This window comes from Setaria italica, chromosome IX (genome assembly GCF_000263155.2).
Source record: "Setaria italica strain Yugu1 chromosome IX, Setaria_italica_v2.0, whole genome shotgun sequence".
In the NCBI taxonomy this organism is placed as follows: Eukaryota; Viridiplantae; Streptophyta; class Magnoliopsida; order Poales; family Poaceae; genus Setaria; species Setaria italica.
This window is the reverse complement of record NC_028458.1, coordinates 39,562,331-39,579,817: the sequence shown is the minus strand read 5'-3', so window position 1 is coordinate 39,579,817 and position 17,487 is coordinate 39,562,331. Positions and strand designations below refer to the sequence as shown.

The 17,487-nt window shown below is 45.4% G+C and overlaps 2 protein-coding genes and 1 long non-coding RNA gene across 3 annotated transcripts in view; 2 read left to right on the top strand and 1 right to left on the bottom strand.

Moving 5' to 3' along the window:
* Window positions 1-140: 140 nt before the first annotated feature.
* The window catches only part of LOC111255943, an 18,473-nt gene continuing 1,126 nt past the window's right edge, over window positions 141-17,487 (top strand). Inside the window, exon 1 of the long non-coding RNA XR_002676105.1 lies at window positions 141-604. This is a non-coding gene — a long non-coding RNA (uncharacterized LOC111255943). The remainder of the gene's footprint in view (window positions 605-17,487) is intronic.
* LOC101762442 (methylsterol monooxygenase 1-1) lies at window positions 6,865-10,411 on the top strand. Its single transcript, XM_004983715.2, has 5 exons — window positions 6,865-7,391; window positions 7,777-8,099; window positions 9,572-9,719; window positions 9,811-9,843; window positions 10,006-10,411. The coding sequence occupies exons 1-5, from the start codon at window positions 7,062-7,064 to the stop codon at window positions 10,075-10,077; spliced, it is 906 nt and encodes a 301-aa protein (XP_004983772.1). The 5' UTR covers window positions 6,865-7,061; the 3' UTR covers window positions 10,078-10,411.
* LOC101762838 (zinc finger protein GIS2) lies at window positions 10,932-13,912 on the bottom strand. The gene is made up of 4 exons (XM_004983716.2): window positions 13,767-13,912; window positions 12,996-13,206; window positions 12,424-12,519; window positions 10,932-11,776 (listed from the first exon to the last, which is right to left on the bottom strand). Exons 2-4 carry the CDS (start codon window positions 13,097-13,099, stop codon window positions 11,191-11,193), a joined length of 786 nt encoding a protein of 261 aa, XP_004983773.1. The 5' UTR covers window positions 13,100-13,206; window positions 13,767-13,912; the 3' UTR covers window positions 10,932-11,190.

The window sequence follows — 17,487 nt, the reverse complement described above, 5'->3', positions numbered from 1 at the left end:
GTAGCCTGCTTATGAGATAAAGCACTCTCTACTATTAGTATGGTTAAATGCAAAATGATACTCAAAACTATATAATGGATGAACATTTGTACTTTACATCTATGATTATTTATTTCCCATTAGTTTAATAGTTGGGATAGTTCGCTTCATAGTTATGCCTTAGCTTAGTTCTTATGAGTTTTCTTTGATTGATTGAAGAATGGGTGATAAGGCGGATTGGGGTGATACTTTTTTAAGGCATTTGATTGATGCTTGCAAAGAAGAGATTGAAGCAGGGAATAGGCCGATGGCAATTTTCACTACTACCGGTTGGAAGAACGGTTGTTTCCAAGTTTGCAGAAAAATCCGGTGATAGAACAAAAAAAATAATTGAAGAACAAGTTAGATCTTCTAAAAAAGGAGTATGTCACGTTTATGGAGTTCAAGAATTGTGCAATTGGTCTTGGATGGGATGAGGCAAAACAAACTGTTGACTCCTCAGACGAATGGTGGGACGAACACCTTGCTGTAAGAACTATGTTTCTTGATAATTATATTCTTCCCATTCTTTGTACAAAGCTGAATACAGGGAAACGTCAGAAACTGGAATTCAATGGGTGATGAGGTGTATGTCACGTCCGAGATATTTTTATAAGATGTTTCGGATGAGCACCGAGATTTTCGATAAACTTCATAATTTGCTAGTCTCTACTTACGGATTGACCTCAACCAACAATGTTTCGTCTATTGAGTCATTGGCAATGTTCTTGTGGATCGTCGGAGGACCACAATCTTTTTCACAAGCTGAAAATCGTTTCACACGGTCACTTTGGACAGTTCACATGAAGTTTCACGAAGTGTTGAAATGTTTGCGCAAGTTAGCTAAGGACAATATTAAGCCGAGAGATCTACTTTTTCTACGGAGCATGAAAGGGTGAGAGAGGACCGTTTTTTGCCATACTTTAAAGGCGCAATTGGAGCAATAGATGGTTCACATGTCAAAGTGGTAGTACCAGTGGACGAAGTGGTTAACCACACATGCCGTCATGGATATACATCTCAAAATGTGCTAGCTATTTGTGACTTTGATATGAGGTTCACCTTTGCGGTTGTCGGGTGGTTGGGTTCTGCACATGACACACGTATCCTCAATCATGCATTAGCAAATTTTCCTTCATTTCCCATGCCTCCTAAAGGTATACATGGTTCTATCAACAAATTAGCAATATTTGTATTATTATGTACCTTACTAACTTGATTTTGTAGGAAAGTATTATCTCGTAGACTCAGGTTACCCAAACCGAATTGGGTATCTTGCGCCTTTCAAAGGAAGCACATACCATATACCAGAATTTCAGCATCGTTCGGGGCCTCCTCAAGGAAAGTAGGAGATGTTCAATTTTTTGCATTCATCTCTTCGTAATGTCATTGAAAGGTCTTTTAGAGTCTTAAAGCAGAAGTGGCGTATTTTGAAGGACATGCCAAGTTTCTCACCTCGTACTCAGAAACATATCATTATGGCTTATCTTGCATTGCATAATTTCATTCGTGATAGCAATTTGTGTGATAAGGAGTTCAAGAGATGTGATGATGATGAGGATTACTTGGTACAGCATACATTTGGTATGAGACAAACACAAGGAGATGATAGTGACGATGTGGAGAATGAGGATACCATGAATACCATTCGCACTAGGATAGCTGATGCTTTGGTTAGTGCGAGAGGAGGAGAGTAATGTTGAGGGATGGCATCCTTGTATAGAACTTTTTGATGGATATAGTTCTATTTATGTGGACCAATTACTTTAATGGATGAAAAACATATAATTTTTTTCTTCCTAAAATAGTAGTTTACATTTGAACTAGTGAACGCATTATTTTGTTACGAGCAATTTGCATATAAACACACTCACAGACCTTTAGGAGCATTACAGGTATTTCTTACACAGCCTACAGTTTCACAGCTCCTCTAACCAAATGGTCTTCTGCTTTTCCCATAGCTGCTTTCTCACAGCTGCTTTTCCACAGCCCACAGCTCACAGCAGCTTTTCCAAAAGCCACAGCCCAACCAAACGCACCCTGAATGCCTACATCCACTAGAAACAAAAGTGCAGTCTTAAGACCACCATTGCCATACAACATTACAGAAATGTTCACCATTGCCACCACTCAAATCTTCTTTTACTATCTCTTCCCATGTCAATATTAGTCTTCCTCTACCTCTCTTCACATTACTGTCACGTCTTAGGGTTCCACTACGCACCGGTACCTCCGGAGGTCTTCGTTGGACATGTCCAAACCATCTCAGCCGGTGTTGGATAAGCTTTTCTTCAATTGCTGCTACCCTTAACCTATCACGTATATCCTCATTCCGCACTCGATCCCTTCTTGTATGACAAATCCAACGCAACATACATATTTCTGCAACACTTATATCCGCTGAACATGTTGTCTTTTTTATGTCAATATTCTGCACCATACAACATTGCAGGTCTAATCGTCGTCCTATAAAACTTGCCTTTTAGTTTCAATGGTACCCTCTTGTCATATAAAATTCCTAATGCTTAGCACTACTTCATCCACCCCGCTTTGATTCTATGACTAACATCCTCATCAATATCCCCATCTCGTTGTTGCATTGATCCTAAATATCGAAATGTATCCTTCGTGGGCACTGCTTGGCTTTTCAAACTGACATCTCCCTCCTCATGTGTAGTAGTGTTAAAGTCACATCTCATATATTCAGTTTAGTTCTGGTGAGTCTAAAACCTTTTGACTCTAGGGTCTCCCGCCACAACTCCAGTTTCCTATTTACTCCTGCTCGGCTTTCATCAACTAGCACTACATCATCTGCGAAGAGCATACACCAAGGGATATTCCCTTGAATGTCCCTTGTTACCTCATCCATCACCCAGGCAAATAGATAAGGGCTCAAAGCAGACCCTTGATGCAATCCTATTCTAATCGGAAAGTTATCTGTGTCGCCATCACTTATACGGACTCTAGTTACAACATTGTTGTACATGTCCTTAATAGGTCTAACGTATTTCGTTGGGACTTTATGTTTGTCCAAACCCCACCACGTAACATTTCTTTGTATTTTGTCATATACCTTCTCGAAGTCAATGAAAACATGTGAAGGTCCTTCTTCTTCTTCTCCCTATACTGCTCAATAACTTGTCTTATTAAAAAAATAGCTTCCATGGTTGACCTTCAAGGCATGAAACCAAATTGGTTCATTGAGACGCGTGTTATCCTTCTTAAACGATGTTCGATAACTCTCTCCTATAGCTTCATAGTATAGCTCATCAACTTAATTCCTCGGTAATTAGTATTATTCTTGTATATTGGTACCAATATACTTCTCCTCCACTCTTCCGATATCTTGCTCGACCGAAAAATATGGTTGAACAATTTGGTTAGCCATACTATGGCTATATCCCTGAGGCATCTCCACACCTTAATTGGGATACCATCCGGACCCATCGCCTTACCACTTTTCATCCTTTTCAATGCCTCTCTGACCTCAGATTCTTGGATCTTCCGCACAAAGTGCCTGTTGGTGTCATCAAAAGAGTCATCCAACTGCAAGGTTGTGTTCTCATTCTCACCATTGAACAATTTGTCAAAATACTCTTGCCATCTATGTTTGATATCATCTTTCTCTACCAAGATGTTCTCCATTTCATCCTTAATGCACTTAACTTGGTTGAAGTCCCTCATTTTTCTCTCACGAACCTTAGTCATCCTCTCTGGATGTCCTTCTCTCCATCTTTGTAGCCAAATATATTGTAGCCACCTGGTCAGCTGCTATTTTTTGCTCATTTCGAGAGGCTGACATATTATACGCGTCCTCGGTGGCACGGCCGGGCTGAAGCTTGAAGGGATGGACCAGCTCGAATATTCCAAGCCTTTGCTTTCTTTAAGCATCTGTGGAGTCAAGCCAGCGTGTCCTATGAGTTGTGCAGTAAGGATTTGCTTCCTCTTCATACACCCTCTCAGCCCAACAATGAGACAGCACCGTCTAGTAGTATTATGATATAACCGGTTGTCCGGTTCGCATCTGGACTGGACAGATATATCAAAGGAGACACAAGGAAGCAGATCGTGTGCCGTGTGGATGTCATTAGTTGGACTCACGTGCCGGACAAGCCGACAAGATTAGTGAAGAAATTTGTCATCCTAACCTATTCCATTCGTATAGAATTATAGATATAGGGCCAGTGTTAAATTAAAGAGCACTAGGGCTATGGAGACAATTTTCCCTGCACATGCACATAGCAATGGGTGAATTGGAGCATTGAGCTTGACTTGGCTGCAGTGAGTTTTTTTTCATATACATGCATGAAGAAGATTCATCAAGATTCGCAGGGTGCTCGTGACATCAAGAGGAACAAAATCGGTCAGATTCTGGTCTAATGCTTTGGTGTCTGTATTCACCCAGAAACTATGTGCTCCATAACCAACGGTAGCGGTTCAGTGAGTTGGAGTGACATCGTCATGTTTGTTCTACCCACGTACTACAACACGAATCAACATTACGTCCCGGGTGGCGCTAGAGCCTATTTACAGATTGTGGATTGTGAAAAGCTAAAGGCCTAAAAGTTATTGGTAGCTGTTTTGAGAAAACAGTCATACTGTATATGTTCTCTTTCTTCCACCTCTTTATTTCTCTCCACGTAAAAGGTCTTAGCTAGACGTAATACTCATTCAGCGGTGTGGCTGGGACAAGCACCTGCGTATGCTTTTGATCTCATCACAAATGACTGTAACAACTCCCATGTCTAGTTAATAAATTGCTCTCTTAATTTGCCCGCAAAAAAAAAGGGGGCCTTCTCCAACAGTTTAGAAAACTTCCTGAATGGTTTGAATGGGCGAGTAGCAGGCCATTTAGGAGAAAGAGCGCGCCGTTTACTAGCAATATTGCACATTCATACAAAATAGTAATACTAGCATTTTCTGTTTTCTATTGTAGTACTAGGTACGTTCAATTCACGTGCAAAACCGGGAGAACAATGAAGGATTCTCATGTTTAACTCATGCAAGGTTTGTGCAAAACTTTCAAACAGTCACCCTCACTTGGAAAGGGTTTTATGCAACTTGTGATTATAGTTATTTTTAGGCATACATACATATTACTATATTTATTTTTTATTAGTATAGTAAAAAAACGTGTAATCAATGTAATACCCTGTGCACGTCGTGTGCACGCTCCCACTTTGGTTTAGGATCTCCAATCCCCTCTTCCTCGATATTCCTTCTCCTTAACTAATTTAAACATATTTTTACCTCATATTGGCTTGAAAAAAATTGCTCCACATGCCACAAGTACTAAAAGACTCTCACCACCGGCGGGAAAGGGTTGTAGGATTGCTAATCCCTCAACCCATGTGAAACTAGCCTTCTTTCTTTTCGTGGCCATGATCACATGGTCATGAAAAGAAAGAAAGGCTATGCACATTATATTCACAGATTAATGTATTTTTTGTGTATTTATAATTCTGTACAGCAATCCAACACGCCAGTGCACTCTCATAAAAAATGGAAACCATGTTTCCCAAGAAGCTGCAACAAATTAAAGGAGAGGTCGAGCATGGAACCCATTTTTTCTCTTTTTGATTGAGGGCCTGTTTGGCTCCACCCTATTAAAGTTTAACACCCGTCACATCGGATGTTTGGATGCTAATTAGAAGTATTAAATATAGACTAATTACAAAACTAATTGTACAGTTGGAGTGTAATTGGCGAGACGAATCTATTAAGCCTAATTAGTCCATGATTTGACAATGTGGTCATCCTTCCAATGTATCTTTTGAGGTCCCATAAACACCCATGAAGCCTAGCACGTTCACGCAAAGATTCTTCAATTAATTTTATAATTAGCTCATGTTTAATTCTTCTAATTAGCATCCGAACATCCGATGTGACACTGTTAAAGTTTAGCACCTCGTATCCAAACACCCCCTGAGATTGAGGAGGGAAATTTTGATATGGAAAAAGGAGAGGCTGACCGCTCGGTGTGTGGGACAGTGTAGAGATCAGGAACGGTAGACCAGTAACATATGATTTGATCATATAATTAAGTTTCTCCTCTTTATAAAGTTATAATTTTCTCTTGGCTTTTAAAAGCTTGGTAATAAAACATTCTTATATTTGTGTTGCCCTTTTTCAAACTAAAAATGTTTGAGTCCATTACCTTGATGGATGACACATGCAGTGATGCAGGCATGCATGTACGTCGTGAGGCTCCATGCCGCCCTTGTGTACAGTGTACTACAAGGCTATCGCACGAGTAAATGCATGCATGCAACGATGATCCCCATCCCAGGCACGCAATCCATTTCCAAAATTCGCCAAATACATCTTCCATACATGTAAATGCTGTGACATTCTAGAATTACAAACGTCATAAATTCACAATCCCATAGGATAAAAATCGTGCATGCACTTTTTTTCCCCCTGGAAAACATTCTTAAAAAAACTCCACCAGAATCGTGCAACCGAGTCCAAGCACAAGCACCTGTACTTTCTTTTTCCAAAGATTGATCCTAATGTTCTGCAGCATTAGATGACTAAACCCCTTAAACTGAAACTCTCATGCATCCACAGATTACACTCATCTCTAATCTCTCTAGAGTCTAGATTCGTCTCTGACCAAAGATCTCTCTCTCACCACAGGACAAACGCTGCCGATCCAAAGCCCAGAGCATCACACCCGTGACGGGCCCAGCCAATCAGCCATCCACGAGCGCCCCACGTGAGCAGCTGAGATCCATCCAACGGTTCGTGTCACACCACGCCTAGGCCGCACCGCGGGCAGTCCACTTCCGGCCCCACGCGCCAGGGACTGGAGCTGGCCGGCATAAAGCGGGGCCGCTCGTTCTCTCCGCCGGCCCACCACTCACTCTCCCCTCGTCTCCTCCAGAGCAGGGAGGAAAGGCGCCGGCGAACGGAACCGCCTCGAAAGCGAGAGCTGCTCGGCGGCGGCGGCGCTACCCCCGGGAATTGCGGATAGTCCCCCACCCCGCGGTGGTGCGAACATCTCTCTCGCAACCGGGGTCCCTCCCATCGCCTCGCCGGAGATGCTGCCCTACGCGACGGCGGCGGTGGCGGAGGCGGCACTGGGGCGGGCCATGACGCCCGCCGAGGCGCTGTGGTTCCGGTACACCGCGGGGGTGCCGGATTACCACCTCTACTGCCTCAACATCCTCTTCCTCTTCGTCGTCTTCACGCTGGCCCCGCTCCCCGTCGCGCTCCTCGAGCTCCGGGCCCCCGCCGCCGTCTCACCGTACAAGCTGCAGCCCCGGGTGCGGCTCTCCAGGGCCGAGTTCGTCCGCTGCTACAAGAACGTCCTCCGCATCTTCTTTCTCGTCATCGGCCCGCTCCAGCTCGTCTCCTACCCGGCCGTCAAGGTCCGCCCGCGCACATCCTACCGCTCTCGTTCGGCGAATCTCTGCAATGTGTCTGATTGCTTCGTGAGATTTGGGGGTCTGGGGGTGGGTTCTGTACAAGAGATCGCGTTTCCATACTGAATTTGAACTCCGCTTGATCGATCTACTGTTCTTAGATGCAAGAATTTCGATTACATTTCTCTGCATGTTTTCATCTCCTTTGAGGAATTCCTGATCTGGATTTTGCTCAAAGAAGCCTTCTTAGCTGCGTCCTATTTAGAAGATTCCCCTGAGTTCACCTACTCTTGGGAAGCAGAAGAAATTTCCTCCGATGCTCGCTCATTTCTTCCATCGTGCAAAAACTGTATACTCATGTTAAAAAAAACGTTCTGTATTATCAATGCAGATGGTGGGAATTCACACACAGCTGCCATTGCCGTCCCTGGGGGAGATGGCGGCGCAGCTGCTGGTGTACTTCCTTGTTGAGGACTACCTCAACTACTGGATCCATCGGCTCCTCCACGGGGAATGGGGGTACCAGAAGATCCACCGCGTCCACCATGAGTTCACGGCACCGATCGGCTTCGCAGCTCCATACGCACACTGGGCTGAGGTTCTGATACTTGGCATCCCCTCCTTTGTCGGGCCAGCCATCGCTCCGGGCCACATGATCACATTCTGGCTCTGGATTATACTCCGCCAGGTGGAGGCTATCGAGACACACAGCGGGTAAGGAGTTTATGTTTTTTTTTGCCAATCTTTGAAACACCTGACCTACAACTATTGATTTGATTTGGCATGCTTTAGTAATAGTACTGTAGTGTGACATTGCACTGCCTTGGTGTGGAATAGTCTTTGTTGTTAGTGAATAGTGATGGATGTGTTCTGTGGGTGGTGTTAGTGGGTGCCTGATGTGCATGCCTGCATGGCACTGACAATGACCTGCTGGTACCAGTGAACAGAGTTTGCCGCTAACTGGAAGCTGAATTGGACTGATGTTGATGTCTGCATAACTGATTTGAGTTGCCTGAGAGTTCTTAGCCAGCTGACCTTAAGGTTCCTAGCAGTGTGATTTTTCTAGTCATATACTTCTTTTGCAGATCACCTGGTGATGAAGAAAGTACATAGCATGGATAGCACTGGCTGATGCTCTTTGGTGGTTAATAAAAAGCAAACTTACACTTACAATTTTTGAAGCTGTAGTTTAAATTTTTCAAAATTTAATGACTTGAGAATTTGAACTAAATGCTCAGTTTAGTCTTTGTTACTTACAGTTTTGCTAAGGATACGATGTTTGAATGCTTAACAGAATGTTTGAAATGATTTTTCTACTAGGAAGCTTAGCGAAATATGAATAATAATGTTCTTTCTTCGGCAATCGCGCCAAAAATATGAGTTCCTTTTGGATTTCTTCAAAGAATGTGTTATGTTTCTTTCATAACGGATTATCTAATATTTGATTTTCTATTTATTAGATATCATTTCATGGTTTATGCTTGCTACTATATATGAAATGAATTGACACATGGGCACCTAGGAAGAGAAAAATGTAGTATGCTTAGTTGCATCTTGGCAAATTCAGGATTCACTGATTCATTACTTTGGTGCAGCTCCACTGGAATGACACAGTAGGTCTATCACTAACAATGGATCATGTAGTAACAAATTATGTTGCTCGATTTGTACTACGTCCATACCGTTTTATTTGATGTTGGTTAGTTCAATTTTGAACTAACCAATGTCAAATATTATGGGTTGGAGGGAGTATCTTAACAGATGGGAAATTGCTTTTTATTAGTGTTATGACCTTGCAATGCATTGTATTTGTGTTTTCCTCTTATGGTATTGGGACATTTCTTGTCCTTTGTTTTAGGTGTTGACAATGAAAAATTCTAGCTTCTTTATGTATGATTGGAATTAACTACCATAGTAGCATATTACCGGAGTCTATAGTAACTCATTGGATCGAAATCTACTAATATCAATATCATACATACCACATGGGTTCTTTCTGTCTGCTCCACCTTTGTATACAATCCATTTTCTGTATGAGACCATCTCAGCTAGGGCGTCCTCAGTTTGTACTATTTTATGGCAGATACTGCTTATATTTCAATGCGGCCAATAAAACCGCCCATGACTGCTACTGTGTTTCTGATCCTTCTAAAAGGAGAAACATGATTGGTTTTGTTATTTTGCAGCTTTGATTTCCCATTCACCCCAACAAAGTATATTCCATTCTATGGAGGAGCAGAATACCATGACTATCATCATTATGTAGGAGGCCAAAGCCAAAGCAATTTTGCTTCTGTTTTCACATACTGTGATTATCTGTATGGGACTGATAGAGTAAGTTTCTCCTTTATGCAAAGGCCGAAAGGCAGTACTAAGAAGTGATGGAAGTGTCAGAGTTCTAATGTTGAGCTCTTGGTTCTTTCAGGGTTACAGATTCCACAAGGCATACCTAGCTAAGGTATTTTTCTACTGTTGACTGCCTTTCCAAATATTTTTCTATGCTACCTTAGAAATAAAAAGGAATTTTCAAATGTTTAAGATTACTATATGCTAAATAAATTCTTGAGTTGACTAAGTAGCTGATTTATTTATTTTCTTGTTCTCCCTGACCCTGATGTAGCTGAAGGATCTTGGGCAAAACGATGGTGAGAAAGGAGATGGCAATGGACAAAGCTATGCGAAATTGGACTAGATGGCTCAATACAGTGCATCCCCAGGGCCTCCGTGATCAATCGGAGTTCACTATGACATCATGAAATGGAAGATCTGGCGAGTTGGGCTGGGCATGTGTGGTGTTCTGATTTCTGAAACAGGCATGCAGCTTTCGGCTGCGTTGCCCTGTGTTTCCCAGTGTTTGTTATGGTACTTGTACGCAAACCAATAACAATGCAACACTCGGATAGTCTGTCATTGGCTCATGCTTTGATTATTTTGTATCAATTGCTGTATAGTTTTTCAGAAACCTTGCCTTGGTGTCCCAGTGTTTCAAGTTTTAACTAGGTACTCGGTCTAGTTTGAACAGCTAACTTCTGATGTTCCATGGCAAATCAAAATATTCTAAGGTAAAACTTGGTAAACATTTAATACACTTAATATTTTATTCGGGATCCACTTGCCCAGATGTGTCTACACTGTAGCGTAAGAAAAAAAGAACCATCAGCAGCTTATGGTGTGTTTGGTTGTATACACCATATAATGTATATATGGATGATTCTGGATGGTGGTTTTCAACCAATTTTCTTGTGCTATATGATTCACTATTCAATTAGTAGGACAATTTTCTTATATTGTATGGTTCACTCCAATTAGTAGAATAATGTATAAAGTGAGACTTTATCTTGGATGGGTTAGTACAATTCACCCAACCAAACAAAAGACCATCTTATACATGAGCAACCAAACACACTCCTTAACACACCCTCTTAACGTATCATTTGCGTCCGTGTTACTCTGCTAATTTCTCTTCTGGCGAATTTGCAAAAGTTTTGACACAGGGAGCTTACAGTACTGATAGGCGGAAAATAAATTTAGGGCACACACGTGCTCTGATATTTCAAGTTCGAATAAGATTAAAAACTCATGAGATGAATTCAGAATTCACAAGTACTCCCATCTACAAACATTATCCTCAGCAGAGCATCACAGTCAAGTAGCACATCCCAGAATTACAACTAAATATAGCAAGTTATGAATCTGAAATAGCTAGAATCCGTTATAGCTCAGAAACATAAAGCAAATGAAAAATAATTGTTCTTGACGCAGAGGACAGAAAGTAATAGTCATCTGGACAGCCCTTGGACGTCCTTCAGAAACGGCGAGGGGGGAAGCGGTCCATGAGACTCACAGAGGGGCACTCATAAGCCATATGGCCACGGCCACCACAGTTGTGGCAGATCATGAAGGCACCAGCCATGCAGTCACGGCTCATATGGCCAACCTGGTTGCAGGCCCGACAGATAATGTCACTGAAGCCGCCGCGGAAGGGAGCACCACCCCCACGGAAGGGTGCTCCGGCTCCACGGAAGGGAGGTGGCCCACCCCGCTCACCCAATGTATCAGACTTGGGGCACTGACGGGCCAAATGGCCAGCAACATTGCACAGGTTGCAAACAGGATCATTGGTGCAGTTGCGAGCAATATGGCCACTCTGTCGACAGTTGTTGCAGGCCTTCTCATTGGTGCATTCCTCACGGAAATGTCCTGGTTTGTAGCAGTTGCTGCAAAGGATCACTTCTCCGGGCGGCACTGGTGGAGCAGTGCAATCTCTTGCAATGTGGCCAGACTTGCCGCAGTTACGGCATATCCCTTCATTTGGGCAGCTGTTAGCCATGTGGCCAGGTTCTTTGCAGTTCCAGCAGGTACCTTTGGAAGAACACTCAGCTGCAATGTGCCTGCAAGAGTTAAAAAAAAAATTACAGTCTAGGTGTATGGCCAGAGTGGGCATGTATGGCTTAAGCTTCAAAGTCATCGTCATCAATCATCTCACAAATAATAAAAACAAAATCAAATCCGAGATAAGGTCTAATGCAATAAGAGCCTAAGACAACAATGATTTGCTTACATATGCATTAAACTTCACTAGAAAAAATGATGCTAGAAGTACCATCCAGGATGACAAGAATATGAAAACAATAACATGAGGTAGAACATGGAGTTTATGCCCCTAGGGGAACATGCACCACTTATCCACACTACTGAGGACGCATAAGATGCTCGAGAATAGTTAAACATAACAATAAATCATGAAATAAATTGATACCGCACAAGTTTCTAAGCTAACTTTTTTTTTTGGTTTTTTTTTTGGGGGGGGGTGTATTTCCTAGATTTTCAACCTAGGTCCATAAACTCTGAAGTGGGCATCTGAATCGGAGAAAAGTTTTAAGGACCTCAGGTGCACTTCACTCTAATTAAAAGCATGGTATGTACTACAAGTAAAGTGCAGTTGCTAGTGAATGAATGACGGATTGACGGAAAAACTTAACACTGACAGCATGTAAGAGCATGAATTTTTGTAAGCAGAACAGCACAGAGTTCTTACCCAGGAAGCCCACAGGTATGGCAGACAGCCACACTAGGACACTCTCTAGCAAAATGCCCAGGACGCTTACAGTTGTTGCACAAATCATTATGAAACCTGCACAATAGAAAGAGAAATAACCAAAGGATACATAACCTTGCAAACTTCTGAATAATTGTATATTGTAATCACACCATTCTTTTCATGACTCATGTCTAACTACAACTCTCGCACAGAGGTTGTATTCCCCTAAACTGTGCAAAAACATGAATTCAATCTAAAACCCCTGTTACCACATTGCGTCATACTTTTCTTTACCAGACCTGCAGACAAACTAGATTGCTACCATGACCTAATACCAAGTGCCCTTTATTTATGCTGCACAAAGTGATTATAACGGATAACTCAAACCATTTACATCTATCTAAATAAAAAACAATTATGGTTATTCTATCACAAGCACAGACTTAAACGTTGTGTGAAACCTGTTAAAATAGCGTTTAGCCAATATATAATTGACAACGAGAGGAAGCAGTAATGTTTGGATGAACAATGTCAAACACTCGTCCTGTTTGACTTAGGTAAGCTCAAACCTGCTCGAACCCCGGCGGCTGTCCCTCCGATATGGTGCGTCACGGTATGAGGTGCGTTCAGTACGCATCCTGCGGTCCTTCAGCGGCGGGCTGCGGCTGCTCATCACCAAATCTTCCCTCTAAACTCCAAGCTCCAACCAAACTGAACCTCCACGCCAATCACCACCTTCGACACTCCAAAAAACACCACAACCTCTGCTCTTCTACCTTCCTGTCCACAGCAAAACGCCAAAACCAGACTGAGATCCAAGTATCCAACCCTGTGAGTCCCACGACAACCACCAACCTTCACGACGGGCATGCTCAAGTTCCAACAGTAGGTCACACGACTCACTCGATACCCTACTCCTACCACCCTCGCTCGAGTCATAACATCATGCAAGCGCCTTCTAGTCTTGAGTCTCCTCCCACAAAATATCCTATTTTTCCAACACTACAACATGCCGTCAGATTTTACTATATTTCTTCCGTAATTCCTCCGGCTCTACCATCACACACGGCGATTCCTTCCCGAATAATGCTTCTGCAATTCCATACCACTCCCATCGAAAAAAAAATCACCTTTGCAATCCTCTACGCACGAACAGACACGCGTCCGGGAAAGAAACCTAGGGCCGCGAAACTACTTAGGCGATAACAGCGAAAGGAGCCGCAGGCCTGCATCTAATCCACTAATAAAGGCAAAACAACGGCAATAGGTCTTGCCGCAGGATTCAATTCCTCCCGCGCATACTATGGACGCAAGCGAAATCGACCGAGGCTAGGGCTTACCGAGAGGAGGACGGATCTCCGGCAGCGCGACGCAGGAGTAGGAGGAAAGATTCAACGCAGAGGGTGCTCCGGAGCAGGTCGCCGGAGGAGCACGGCGGCGGCGTCGGAGGCGAGTCCGGATTGGGGGATTGGTCCGAACGGAGCGTGCGACCCGGTCGAGAAGAAGGCGCAGATCCAGGACATAAAGAGAGCGCACGTGTTTTTCCGACCGTCCGATCGACATTCAACGATCCAACGAAAGCGGCCGCTTGTGCGAAGAGTTAACAAGTACTAAACGGGCCCCGAAATATCTAAAAACGGCCCCGAAAACAGTAAGTAGCTCTTGGGCTTTGGGCTTCCGGCAGCCAGTTTGCTACGGTTCTGTTTGGTTGGCTGCTTATTCTAGCCTGGCTGCATAGTCAGGCTCCCATCGAAGACCGAGCGTAGCTCGGGTGGCCCGTCCGGTTCGGTTCGATGGTGCTTCACGGGGTTTTTTCCGATTGCGCTTATTTTAGTACTAAGTTTGATAGGGTATACACGTGTGCACGTAAGTAGTATTACACGTTCTTGTGCACTGGAGGTCTAAACCTCCCAATATCTTCCATAAGCATATGTATAAACACGCACGCGTGTTTATACGTGTAGTGTGAGTGTGGAGTGTGTTGATTGTGTGCGTCCTTCTTATTTTAAATCAGGCTCCCCTAAAAAGGACAGTCATGTTAATTTAAACCTCTCCAGTGCAATGTAATTCACATTACTTATCATTCTAAATTTGACTAGCATAAGATTGTGTTTAGTTGGTTGTACAATTTATTAAAATAACCTTGTACAAGTCACAGGTGAAGTTACCACCCTATTTCACCTTCCCTCTTCTCCATCAAATCGGTTGCTTTGTCTCTGCCACCACCACCACGCTCAACTCCTCCGCCACCACCACGCACGGCTCCCCCAAAGTAAGCTCCGCCACGCAGCGGTGCTGCCGCCCGGGCGGGCGAGGTCGTGCCTCGGGGCCGGAGGCGGCATCGTGGGCGAGCCCCTCCGCCATGTGGGCCACCGCCAGCCGTGCGGGCCGTTGGTAGCCGCGAGAGCCTCCGCCGCGGGGGCCGCCGGCGCCCGTGTAGGAGAGCCCCTCTGCCGTGCAGGCCGCCACCAACCGCGCGAGTGAGCTCCGTCGTGAGGGCCGTCGCCGGCCTCTCAGGCGAGCCCCTCCGTCGTGCGAGCCGCTGCCGGCTGTGCGGGCGAGCCTCCACGCTGGGCTCCGCCGGCCGTGCGGGCCTTAGCCGGCCAAGCGCGCCACCTTGCGGGCCCCATCGGTCGTACACCGCCGTGCGGTCCCCGCCGACCGTACGTCGTCGCTGCGCCGTGCCAGTGGAGAAAATGCACTTACCGGGGGGTGAGGGGATGGGTGCGGTTGGGTTGTGCAAGCCTGGCTTGCTGGGGATGGATGATCTCCACGTTTATCTCTGGTTTGGCTAAGGGGGCTTGGGGTATTTTGCAGTTTATCACATGTTACATAGGATGTTTGATACTAATTAGAAGAATTAAACATAATCTAATTATAAAATTAATTGCACAGATGGAGTCTAATTCGCGAGACGAATCTATTAAGCCCAATAGTCCATGATTTGATAATATGGTGCTACAGTAACTATTTGCTAATGATGGATTAATTAGCCTTAATAGATTCGTCTCACGAATTAGACTCCATCTGTGCAATTAGTTTTGTAATTAGCTCATGTTTAGTCCTTCTAATTAGCATCCGAACATCCGATGTGACCCTGCTAAAGTTTAGTATATCGTATCCAAACACCACCTTAGTTACATTGGTAGAGCCTGGCTACAGGACCTAACCAGGCAACCAAAAATGGTCTGGGTGGCTTCGGGGAGCCGCTAGCCCTTAGCCAAGCAATCAAACACACCTTATATGGCTTTCGGTGTTTGAGATCCGTGCAAGAAGTTTAGTTCATTGGATCTCCCCAACCCTAGACCCCGTCCATGCCCTGCCCTCTTCTCCCGGTCGCCGCCCTGCCGACGTGCTTCACGGTCACCCCAACCATGCGTCGAGCGCTGTCACGGCCCCCCTCCCCCGGCCACACCAGCTCCGCTCGTGCCCCTTGGACACACCGCCTCCATGAGGTTGAGGAATCAGCTGCTTTAAGATTGAGGAAGATACAAATTTTTTTGAATGTTGATCCTTATTTGAAAAAATGTTGAACCTGATTTGTACAAATGTTGAAGTAGGAGGTGAAAGATGTTGAAAGTAGTTGTTTTTTCAAAAATATTGAATGTACTGTTTCTAAATGTTAATCTATTTCTCATAAAACGTTGAATTTATTTTGCTATAAGTTGAGCCTGTTAGTTGGACATGGGCTTTTAAGCCAGGTTGTTTATCCAGCACAAGCTACATGGGAGCCCCCACAGAGATGCCTCTCGCCGGGTGCACCAGCGGCGGTGACGGCGGCGCGGCGGCGGCTTGGACGCCGCCGTTCTGCACCATCGTGGCGGCCGACACGTCCGACTTCTCCTACCTCTCCTGCCCGCGCTGCGAACTCGCGCTCCCGGACGGCGCCGCCTCCTGCTTCGCCTGCGGCAGCGTACAACCCGCCCCGGCCCGCGTCTACCGCCTGCTCCTCTCCCTCGCCACGCACGACCGCGTCGTCCCCGTCGTCCTCTTCGATCGCGCCGCGCGCACCCTGATGGGCTGCCCCGCCGACAACCTCGCGCGCTTCTTCGCCGCCCACCCGGGCTCGGCCCGCGCCGCCGCGGATGCCCTGCGCGGGGAGATGTGCCGGGTGGTGCTGCGCGCGCCTACCAGGAACAAAAGGAGCGCCGGCGCCGGAGACGAGCGATTGCGCGCCGTCTCCATCGTCCCGCTTCGCGACGGGTTCCGCCCGGTCGTGGACACCCTCAGGACGCTGTACGCGCGCGGCTGATGCTTCCCGTTGCCATGGTGCCACCATGGCACACCATGGCGTTAGGATCTAGAGGTTGGGACCCGTTCTGTTCGACGAAATGCTTGGTTTGCAATGGCAATACATGAACAGTTGCACAGCGGCACAGGCATTTCAACTACGACGCATTCTACTGTAAGTTGTAGCTTATTGGTAAACTCTCTTTTTGTCTCAGGTTATAAACCAACTTTCAAGTGCATTCCTTGTCTGATTAAATCGCTAGCTTCGTCTCCCTAACATTAGTCCCAGCAAGTACCAGGTCTTCTTCAGATTTGAGCAAATTTGATATAAGATTATTTGAGCGCCTAGACAAGAACATTTGGAAATCATTGTTGCAACATTCTTAATTTTGGAAGTAGTTTAGGCTCCCTTTGGTTGGGCTTTCCAACCTGCTTTTACTTTTGCAAAAGTTAAAAGCCAACCAAAGGGTTCCAAAACCATTGATGCTTTTGCCCAAAAGCAGCTTTCATAGTAGTACAAATCCAAAAGCACCTCTCCCCCCTACTTTCAGGTGCTTTTGGGGTCAAAAATTACCCACCTGCCACTAGTTATGATGTACCCTTTCAGATCTATTTTTCTCCCGCACGCGAAAACAACCAGACCTCTCCTCTCCCCCGTTCACCCGCACAGTGCCGTCTCACCGCCCGTCGCCCGCCGGCCTTGGCCGCCGGCCGGCCGTCCGCCTCCCCTGGCCGCCGGGCGGCCACCGTCCGCCTCCCCTGCCCGCCGGGCCTCGCACCGCCGCCCCCCTAACGGCCGTCCGCAGCCCCCATCGTCGTACCCCTGCCGCC

Coding starts and splice junctions, on each gene's coding strand:
- LOC101762442 (XM_004983715.2), top strand. CDS start 7,062: ATGCTGCCCTACGCGACGGCGGCGGTGGCGGAGGCGGCACTGGGGCGG. Junction 8,100..9,571: donor GCTATCGAGACACACAGCGG/GTAAGGAGTTTA, acceptor GTTATTTTGCAG/CTTTGATTTCCCATTCACCC. Junction 9,720..9,810: donor ATCTGTATGGGACTGATAGA/GTAAGTTTCTCC, acceptor TGGTTCTTTCAG/GGTTACAGATTCCACAAGGC.
- LOC101762838 (XM_004983716.2), bottom strand. CDS start 13,099: ATGAGCAGCCGCAGCCCGCCGCTGAAGGACCGCAGGATGCGTACTGAA. Junction 12,520..12,995: donor AGCCGCCGGGGTTCGAGCAG/GTTTGAGCTTAC, acceptor TCTATTGTGCAG/GTTTCATAATGATTTGTGCA. Junction 11,777..12,423: donor CATACCTGTGGGCTTCCTGG/GTAAGAACTCTG, acceptor TAACTCTTGCAG/GCACATTGCAGCTGAGTGTT.